This window comes from Cryptomeria japonica, unplaced genomic scaffold (assembly GCF_030272615.1).
Source record: "Cryptomeria japonica unplaced genomic scaffold, Sugi_1.0 HiC_scaffold_306, whole genome shotgun sequence".
Classification (NCBI taxonomy): domain Eukaryota; kingdom Viridiplantae; phylum Streptophyta; class Pinopsida; order Cupressales; family Cupressaceae; genus Cryptomeria; species Cryptomeria japonica.
The window spans coordinates 4,683-15,331 of record NW_026729128.1 but is presented as its reverse complement, the minus strand read 5'-3'; the positions used below and the strand labels follow the sequence as shown (position 1 = coordinate 15,331).

At 48.4% G+C, this 10,649-nt stretch overlaps 1 protein-coding gene across 1 annotated transcript; it reads left to right on the top strand.

The window, feature by feature from the left end:
- The first annotated feature begins 8,604 nt into the window (after nucleotides 1–8,604).
- On the top strand, nucleotides 8,605–9,664 carry LOC131053005 (uncharacterized). The gene is made up of 2 exons (XM_057987624.1): nucleotides 8,605–9,232; nucleotides 9,507–9,664. The coding sequence occupies exons 1-2, from the start codon at nucleotides 8,605–8,607 to the stop codon at nucleotides 9,662–9,664; spliced, it is 786 nt and encodes a 261-aa protein (XP_057843607.1).
- Nucleotides 9,665–10,649: the final 985 nt, after the last annotated feature.

Genomic DNA, 10,649 nt, shown 5'->3' with positions numbered 1-10,649 from the left:
TCAGTCCAAATCAATAGTAATATGTATATAGATCTAAATGGAGGTAGGAAGGTCGAGTATTCATTTTGGGTCTAGGCAGTCGGTCGGTAAGGCAGTTCGAAAGGGAGGCTGGGGGGTAGGTCCGCAATAGATCACTCGATGGCCCTCTCCCACCCCATCGAGTTCTGAAAGCTCTCTATTGGGCATTCAATCTTATTTATGGATTTCCGGTGGAGCGCAGGCTACTTCATAAGCAGGTCCACCGTGCAGGGTGGGGTTGCCCTACTATCTATAGGCCACTTCCAATTTCCCGAGCCCCAACAACTCGGTCTAGACATCTCGATATATCCTTCTAGTAAAGCTTATGCAATATATCGAGAGAAGGGCGATCGATGATCATGGTTCAGGAGAGAGACACCTCGGAGAAGGAGCTAACTAACCAAGAACTGCCCCTATGGAACTATTATTGCTTCGGCTTCCATTGCCAATCTATATCCTCCGTGTGTGGGGTTGGGTGGGGGGCATGGGCCCACCCCTGCCCACCCCCCTTTAGAATAGTAGGGCCATATAATTTGAGGGGCCGAGTGCCCTACTATTTGAAATGGGGGGCCCTATGGGGCTGATTAATTGACGTGGGTAGGTGGTTGGTGGATAATGGGAGGCTATGAGGGGCAGCCATGAAACCTAAGATGGGGAACTGCTCCTTCACTTCTTCGCCCCCATATAATTTGAGGGGCGGACGGCCCTTCTCTCTATAGATTGCCAAATAGCTACGCGCACCATATCAATCAGAATAGATCCCTCCGTCCCGACCATAGATAGAAGATGGGGTCGCACTGGATGCACTAGAAGAAGCAATGGGCGCTTAGAGCTCCAATCGGGGGGAATTGGCTTACGCCTACACCTGTACCTACTCCCATGCTTCGCTGAAAACTGGGGATGGCTCCATTCGGGGTGAGTGATATTGAGCTGGTGTGAGTAAGCCTTTAAATAGACGCTTCGCCTGATCGGGATCAAATGAATATGCACGCCTCGCCCGGACGGTTGTCGAAGGGGAGGCCCTACAATTCTATGGGGAGTACTATCTATAAAGGTCCGGCCCTGCTTCTACTCACGATCAAATGCCTTGACATTTCCTTCCAGTGGTGAATAGAATTTTCTAGTATGCCTCGCTATAAGATATATAGGGCTCGCCCCTCTCCTTTATTCTGGGACCTCATCTCTCTCTTCATAATCTCTGAATGGCTTCCAGATATCCTCTCTTAGCTTCTTCACCCAGGAGGTGGCCCAGTCGGAATCCTGCTTGATGTATACGCTTCGCCTGCACAACCACCTCACTCATTTATGCTCCGCCTATGCGCGGGCCTGGGCCTCGCCCGAGTATGGGAAATGGCGGCCGGCTAGAATTCGTAGTATGGTACGCCCCATCTCGATCCCCCGCATCCCCGATTTTTCTCTCCGTGCCTGGGCTTGCCCGGACGGGAAAAAACTGAACCGGCCTTTGCAATTATAGTAGGGGGGGTGGCGGGAGCGGTAGCGGCGGGAGGAGCCGAGAAAAGAAACCTTCCGTTCTGCTCTTTAATAAAGAAGAGGGGGTTCATCGGGAGGGAATAGTTATTGTCCGTCCTTGGAAGTCAGTTCGATTCCTACGGGGATCCCTTGAAATCGGCCAATCTCTCCTTTCCGGCAGAGGTGCTATCGTTATCCGGCAAAGGTGCTATCCGTCGCTGATACGCATACAAGAGCTCGGGTCGGGTGGATCCCCAAGGAATCGAGGCAGAAGCTTGGATCATGAAAGGTTGTCAGAAGCTTGGATCTTTGCCAGCCATTAACGGATTTAGCCGGTTCCCTACTATCTATAAATAAGGGCAATGAAAGATGGTTTGGTTCGGAAAGATGATACAAATCACTTGGTTGGATGGAACCTTGCCCCGGTTCAATCGCATTTATCACTAAAGAAACCCTCCTCAATCAAGGACTTGCGATAACTAACTCGACATTCTCGGACTCGAAGATACGTGCATTTGGATCGAACCGGGATTTCTTTCCGGGGATCTGAATAATAGGCCATACCACCCACCCTGCAGGGTGGGAGGAATAATATGAAAAAGGGGCCCCCCACCCAACCCCAACTATCTCCCCCCACCCACCCCGAATTAGGAGGAAGGTTGGGGGCGGTCGGGATGGGCTCCTAATGTTAATCCGTGAGTGAGAGAGCCATCTCTCGAGATGGAGATGCCCATTCAAATAGTAGGGGCCAGCCCCCCCCCTATTCTAGCGTCATTCTAGCAAGCGCATCCTTAGAATAGTAGGGCACTGATTAATCGACGAGGTATATTAGTTGTAGGGTTAATTAATCTTAATTAGCCCCAGCCGGGGGCCCTCCAAATTACTTAATTAACCTGCTAGAATCCCCCATAGCCTCCTCCTCCCACCCACCCCTAGGGTTGACTGCAGTACCATATAATTTGAGGGAATCAACCCCCATAGGGGCCCTCCTCTAATTAGAGTTGCTAGAGTCACGCTAAAATAGTTCTAGAATCGCCCCATAGAATTGTAGGGGAATAAGGAATTGGCACGGGGTGGGTGGGAGGAGGATACGGTAAGGTTCTTGCCCCGGGGCCCGAGAAGATCCCAGCCCATACTTTTATTGCTGCTCCCGAGTTTCCCCGGCCTCCCTACTCATCCCACCCAACTTTTATACCTCTCACCCACCCCCTCCACCATAGAATAGTAGGGGCTGCCATTATTATGCAGGGTGATAAATGCCGGAATTCTAGCTATAGAAATAGGGAGATAGGGGGCCCTCCGGAGTCCCTCAACTCGATCTATCCCGCAGCTATTCTTATAGTGTAGGCTCGGTTTCTCGATAGGTATAGGTTAGTGCCGGGTCCTCATCCCTATATCTATAGTGACCCTGCAGAGGAACGCAGGGACCTGTCTAGAGAATATCAGTAGACAGTAGAGGGGGTTGGTTAATGCCGGGTAAATGTAGCACAGCCTTGTTTCATTGAGAAGGTTTTAATGGATGGGTAACTATACCCCCCACCCAACAACTATTCCAAAGGGGGGGGATGGGGATAAATAATTGGGTGGGAAGAGACCAATCCCACTCAAGAATCCGCTCTGCTCATTCTGATGAGATCCCTAGACCTACTCGATGGTGGGGAAGAGCCGGACCAGCATCAATCATTAGGAGGTTTCGAGTGATGCTGAGAGAGAGCCCGATATCGGTATCGGCAAGCTCTACTGCAGTTCCGGCCAACTATAACTATAGATAGTTGGCTCTGCATAGTTCCCCGTACCGCTTAACATATTGGCCAGGTTCAAGGTCTCAGAGGAGTACCAATCCCTACAATCCCTTATTCTAGCAGGCTCATTAATAAAGTGGGAGGGAACTATAGGGAGTGGGCACATTCATTCCGAGAATCAGCCAACTATAGCCTCTCCAGCCTAAGATAACGCGGTTAGGTTGGGAGTGCAGCATTTCTAACATAGATAAGACTGGTGTTCCAGGTAGGGGGTATAGCTAGTCTTATAGACGTAATATCTGGATAGATAGCTGACCTAGGCCTTCTTTCTGATCCATGCTGGACCGGAGAAGTTTCCCCCTAACTATCCAGTAGAGCTAAAATGAACAGTTGAGCCCCAGAGATTGGAAAAAAGTAGGGGTTCTAAAGGTTAGCCCTCGGAACGCTCAAATGGTTCTTCTAGCAGGCTGATTAATTAACCCTACTATTTGAAGGGCTTCCCACCCATCCCCTAGCTTATTCTAGCTTAGGCTAATTGTTCTTCTAGCAACTATGCTTTCATTTTGGGTGGGCATGTTACGTATAGAATCTTGCCGTCACTCTAGCAGGCTCCCTACAATTCTATGGCATTAAGAGGGTTCAATTCTATTGCCGACCTAATTCCGGCGGTAGGGGTGAGGATTATAGGGGAGATCAATTAGGGGATAGAATTAGTAGGGGTGAGGCCCACTCGGGGCGAGCAGAATCTAATCCCGGGGGGTAGAATAGTAGGTACGGGTAGAATAGTAGGATCCCACCAACCCGAATTCTAGTTAGACCTCCCGCCCACCCACCCCCCTTTAGAATAGTAGGGGCCATAGAATAGTAGGGCACTGATTAATCGACGAGGTAGATTAGTCCCTACTATTCTAAAGGGGGCATGTTACGTATAGAATCTTAAGAACTCAACTTCTCGAACAACAACAACTCTATTAGTCTAGCAGCGGGGCCCCTTCCAACATTCTAAATCAATTTGTTTGCCTAGATAGAAAATAGTAGGGCGGCTTGGGGGAGTAAGCCATTATTCTGCAGGGTTGATACGCCCCCCACCCAACCCCACACACGGAAGATATAGTTGCTATCCTCCGATGCCATAGAATAGTAGGGGCCCACCACTATCGAGCCCCACCCACTCGATAGTTTTCAGCCGGTCCAATGCTTTCAAAATGGAAAGAATTCCGGCAAGTTGGGGTGGGCATGTGTAGTATAGAATCTTAAGAACTCAACTTCTGAGGGAGGGACGAACAAGATGCGTTTTAAAGTTAAGCGCCGTTACCCCTTCCCTCCCTTCGGTCTTGTTTTCCAAGCCCCTCCCTACTCTTTCTTGTCTCGCGAAGCAGAATCGTATCGTTGGTCGGGTTAGTTTGGCAAAGCAGAATCTATTTCGGTTAGTTTTTCTGGCGAAGCAGAATCGGTCTTCCTTCGTCGGAGGTCAGGCGGCAAGGTCGATATCAGCAGTCAGCAAGGCGGGATCAGCAGTCAGTAAGGCGGTAGAAGGCAGGTGGAAGGTAAGGTTTATTTCAGTCTCCCACCACGTCCCCGTTAGGTAATAAAATGTGTTGACTGTCGTCCTCAGGACCACCCCTCCCGAAAGATGTAGGCTGTCAATCAATCTTTCAATCAATCAATAGCTAACTTGGATCACCACACATCTACCCACCCTGCCAAGTATCTATCCGTTTCAAACCCCGCCACATATATGATTCCTTCGTCCGGTCACGCCCCCAACCAAGATGTTGTCCATCGATCAATAACTCGATCAACCCCACCCAGCAAGAATCGAGACCGGACATCCGATCCAGCCATCCTACCTAGCCAAGTTGCGAAGCCAGCCAGCAAGGAAGCCATCCCCGTCAAGTTCTTTCATCGTCGTCAGGTCGCAAGAGATAGACGGGCAGCAATAGATAGATCTCAGCAGCAATAGATCGATCAGGTCGAAGGATCGTTGGTTTTGTCTCGCGAAGCAGAATCGGTCTTCCTTCGCCGGAGGTCTTCTGGCAGCAAGGTCAAAGCAGTCAGTCGGCAAGGTCGAGTGAAGCAGGCAGGTAGGTCGAACTGTGGTTTCAGGTGAACTGTGTAACGATGGGGGCAATGGGTTGTGTCATGAGGGTGGCCAGGGAGGGTTGTATAGTGAGGGTGACCAGGGATGTCCCCATGCGTTCAGATGTTCCGTTAGGTGCTCTTGTCGAGCGAAGCATAATATCGGGTGGTGTCGTCTAGCCTAACGGGTGGTTCCCTCTATCCTCAAAGCAAGCCATCCCGTTTCTTCTCCCAGCCAGTTGATCGGACCAGTTCAATGCTTATTGGTGGTAGATATCATATCAGGTGAAAAGGAGCGTTTCCAGAGAGCTAAAATGTAAATAGAATCATTTTATCCCGTAACTGTATTCGTCTTCCCCATTCTCTTCCCCCATTCAAGCCAGCAATCCCAAGCCAATGATGCCAGCCATAAAGAATGTGATTGGTTGTTCCATTAATCAGATATGAACGAATTTATTCAGCCATTGACTAAGCCCCAGCCAGCGATCTCATTCATCCCACCCAGCTAGGCCAGCTAGCCAGCAAGCATTCTGAAGCCCACCACCTGCCCTTCTATTTTGACCCACCTTCCACCTTCTCACTTTCCAATTTACCACCTCGATAGGTCTTGCCCTTCATACCCTTAGCCACTTTTTCTTACAGAATTGACCACTTTTACGGGGTGGGGTCCGGTGTTTGTGAAGTTAGAGGTGAGGGTCGAAAGTGTCATATTTTCTATTGGGTTCGTGGCTATTTGGGTCTTAGGGTGGTTCGATGGGTGGTTCGATCGGTGGGTCCGTCCCTGCTTCCAGTTCGTCTTAGTTCGTAATTGCCTATCTATCGCCCGGCAGGTTCAATTTGGTGGCCTAGCTAAAGCGTCCGTGGTTGGTGATTCGCAACCCACCCCCCGCAAGCACGAGCAGGCACCGGACCCAAACAAGCAAGAGAGCCAGAGCGCCAAGGAGAACCCCATATTCACGAAGATCGGAACAACAAAAACACGCCACCCACTCCAGGGTCGCCCCTAGAATCGCAGCACGGCGTAAAAAAAGAATCAAGGTCAAGGGACTAGTCCCGCTCACCCCCAAGATAGAAGCCACTGTAGAAGAAGAAGGACGAATAATAGCCGTCACCGGGGAAGGGAAAAAAGAGAGGGGGATAAGAGAGAGGTTAGAATCCTTCTTTTGACCCAACCCGAATTAGACTCCTGACTAGAACGAACGCCTTCTGAACACTCATCATGGAGCCGCTCTTCTCACTTCGTGCCTCACCTTTTGTTTTATATGCGGAGGTGATTCTTTATATATGATGTTCTTTCTTGATACAAGTTTGATCTTCTGGATATATGCTCTATTTGAATATTCTATACGAGCCTCATCTTGAATTTCATATTCTTGGGCAACCCACCTAAAGATAGGGGGGGAGTAGGCGCCTACCTGACCTTCCCCCCGACCTGGTTACATCGAATGACAGTTCAGAAAGGTGTTTGTTGCCCCGAAGAAAAAACTTGGATTTAAGAAGGCCGAGATTCAGGCAGTTCTTCAAGAAAAACCCGGAATTCGCCGAGTTCTTTTTTTTATCAATGTGGTCCAACAAGGTTGAGCCTACTGTTTTCAGAATCTTCTTTTTAAGTTAAGGACCTTACTTTTCCCCCCCAACATGCATGCTCGTAAGTAATATGCTTCATGGCAGTAGTGCCTAGCCTCGTATGCCTGGCTAGTAGCTAGGTAGCATCCCTATGCCTGATTGGGATACCGACATCATAGTACGTTATTTCCGTGTGCGATCGAGGCACGGAGTGGTTTAAGTGTTTCAATCAATTCCTGGGAACGACTGACTATCCTGGGGTGCCTTTTCATACTAGCTTCCAACGGCATATAGCTCCGGGGGTGAGGACAGGCTGAGTAGAGAAGGTGGGTGGGCCCGCCAAGAGGGACTTTCCCTTCGATTGTTCCCGGTAGTTCACGGTAGTTAGATCCCGGTAGTTAGTATCAACCGGAGGTGGGGGATGGAGAAGGTGGTGGCTGGATGGATGGAAGGATTTAGTTCAGATGCCCGGTCCAACCTGAGAAGCGCTGAAAGTGGCACCTAAGCGTATGGCGTCGTTTTCGTGCCCCAATAAAGTTAGGTTAGGCACTTACTTCTTCTCTGGCAGTATACAGTAGAGTCTCTAGAGGCAGGTACGCATAGAGGCAAGTAAAGAGAGCTAGCTTATAGCCAGCCCCAAATAAGTCAATTAGGATATGCGCAAGCAGGCGAGACCAAAGGCGCGAGAGCAATTGAGTTAGCGATTTATTGAGGGAACGACGATGGATGGATCGATGCATGGGAAGACAGACAGGGAGAGGAAAGGAGAGGTACGCACCGAGTCGAAAACATGCTCGAAGAATCTCGTCTACAAAGAAAAGAGATCGAATTATCTATGTAATTATGCCGCTTGCCTTATTACTTGTTAACTCACCTACTACAGGCAAGGCATCTCGCTCGGCCCGAGGCCCTTGACGAATTAAAGCGCCCAGGCGCGTAGCGGAGGGACCATTACTAAAGAATCGAGTTCCCTAAAGACAAAATTGAGTTCGGGACCCAGATAGACAAACATCCTCCGACCCCGTCCACACCCATTTTGTCTTTCTCAAATACGCGGTTGGAGACGTTTGAAAGTTCCCTGCCTTTACTTTCGGATTCAGGCGTACAGCCAAAGGCGGAGGGAATTATTAAATTCAGCAATTTGGCTAAATACAAATTAGAGTTTTCGACCCCAATGGAGCAATATGCCTCCGAACCCCTACAAACTAGGTTTCTCTTTAGAAAATGCGTGTTTCAGGAGGTTTTTTATATCGGCCGGAACCAACCCAAATTGCTGCTTATTCATAACACTTCTTATGCAGTAGATTTATTCGACCCTCACCTGAGATCTTGGAAGGGCTGGCTTGCTTGGGCTGGCACTTACACTTAGCCAGTCGTATTACCTTTAGAAGCCTACTGTTAGACAGTCAGTGGGTAGCACAGGAAAGGAGGAACACAACCTGGCTATTAACTCACCTTTATTTATAGATAGACCGGCTCAATTAACTTTTAGCGTTGCACGGGCGTTCGGAAAAGAGCATTGTTGGACGGGCTTCGATACAGCATTGCACAGGCGTTCGATAACACTGGAGGAAAGGAATGCTCAGTGGGTACTATTCCTATTGACTTTTAGCCTACTCGTATTTACCTCATTGTTCTCTACCAACCCCCCACCTTTCTCTTTACCAACCTATAGATACTCACTTACCGAATTTACTTATGCCGCCCCAACCTAGCGCTTCAGGCAGGAATGCTTAGTGAAGTGAGTGGTAGCACTATTGATATTTCTTTCGGGCCGGGCGGGCCTTCACCCAGGATACTGTTGATTATTACCGAGCAAGGTGATGGCCGGGATGCCAGTGGTGAGAAATATAGATCTGGAACTGGAAAAGATGCTGGGCGATATGGTGCTTTTACTCCTTACTCTGGCTCTCAATCTGCGCTTGGATTTGCTTCTCATAGGGCCCATACCATCCTAGCTTACCCTGTCCCCAATGCTGGCTCTCTATCTCCATTTCGATCTGCTCCTAGTGGTGCTAAAACGGGTGATGCTGCCCCTGCCTTTACTGGTGCTCCAGCTTTTGCTACCCTAGCTCTCTTTTCCCCTGCTACCTCTGCTACCGTAGCCTTTGCTCTTGGTGCTGCTTTCTTTGCTACTGAAGCCTATCTATCTATGTATGTTCTTGCTTTTGACCCTGTCTTCCCTGCTGCTGGACCAACAGAATCAACTGCTCCACCGGTATTTGGATCACGATCACTAAGGTCTGGATTACTCAGGTCTTCATCTCGCTCACGAAGGGCTGGATCTCACTCTAGTGGAACTAGTACGACTGGCTTTGGAACTACTGATGCTAGTGGGGGTGCTGCTGGATATACTGGTGCTAGGACTCGATATCGATCTGGAACAAGAGAAAAAGCCGGAACACCTTTTAACCCCTATAATATACTATAGGTATGCATAAAGTCGGAACAAGGTTAGAACGAGCTAGGATGTGCAGAACCCCGGAACACGCTATCGATATTATATAGATGAATGTTTGGGGCACTCTTTTCGTATTTCAACTACTTCTGCTTCATCGACTGGATCAACAAAATCAACTGGAGCTACTTAATCACCCGTATCAACTGCTGCCCTTGCTCTTGCTCCCTCAGATGCCTTTGCCTCTACTTCCTGTGCTCCTGGCTGTGCTCCTGGTGCTTCTACTCGTTCTACCCTATATGCTGGTGATGTTGCTGGATCTATAGAAAGGACTGGATCTACTTCTACTGGATCTACTGGATCATTGGCTTGGCTTATTGGCTTAGCTTAGTTAGATGGCTTTATGGCGGCTTTGTACCTCTTATGGGTTTGAATTTGTCTTTGGCTGGCCGGCTACTCTGGCTATGGTAAACCTCCGAGTTAACTGCAGAATTCACTACTTAAACTAGTGGGGATGCTTCTTGTGCTTCTGGCTCTCTAACCAGAAGGTATGCTGCTGGGCCAACAACGGCTGCTAGGTAAACGGCTGCTTACTTTTTTCTATATAAAGCTACCTCCTATGTCTGCGCTCTAGCCCTTGCCTTTGCTCCTGCTACTGGCATGGGATATGGATATAGATATCGAAGGTCGTCTGGATCTCGTTAAAGCTCTGGATCTCGAAATGTAAGATATGCCGCTGGTGCTGGATCAACAGAATCAAGAGCATGATCAGAAGACTCAATAGCAGAATCAACAGCATTCTTTATTCGTAGCGCATTCCGAAATACAAGAATATTGGGTTCGGTTTCGCAATTCAAAATGAAAAAGCCTATCTATATTTGTATGCCTACCTATTATTGACGTAAAAACCACTTGTTTGTTGTTAACGAATTCTGCTTAGACTTTCCCACACCCCAAACCCGGGGATATGCACCTTATACCCCTTGGCTATGCACTTTGATTCGGTATTTGGCTTATCGGAAGGTTGTTTTAACGTCTATAATATAGAAGGTCTTGTCGCAAATCGATATTTTGTCCGATCGGGTGGAAATAGCAAGTGCTCCATAATTCGAGGAGCGGAGTCATTTATCCTTTTCAATGCAATTCTGTGTTTCGCCATCTCCTCGTGGATCCTCGGAATAACCGTGCAAACCAATGTTGATGATTTTTGGTGAAGCTCTTATTGATCAAAAACCAAGTGGATTTCTTTTATCTCCCATACATATATCCCTTATTGGTATTCTATAGACATCATTGGATTATTCGATCTATCCATAGAATTCTTCCAATACAATAGTAACACGGTAAGGCATGTCACGTAATAGGCACGCACGTTT

Excerpts from the sequence above, each read along its gene's own strand:
- LOC131053005 (XM_057987624.1), top strand. The coding sequence starts at position 8,605 with ATGCTTAGTGAAGTGAGTGGTAGCACTATTGATATTTCTTTCGGGCCG. Across the intron at positions 9,233-9,506 it reads GGGTGCTGCTGGATATACTG|ATGCCTTTGCCTCTACTTCC; the intron begins GTGCTAGGACTC and ends TTGCTCCCTCAG.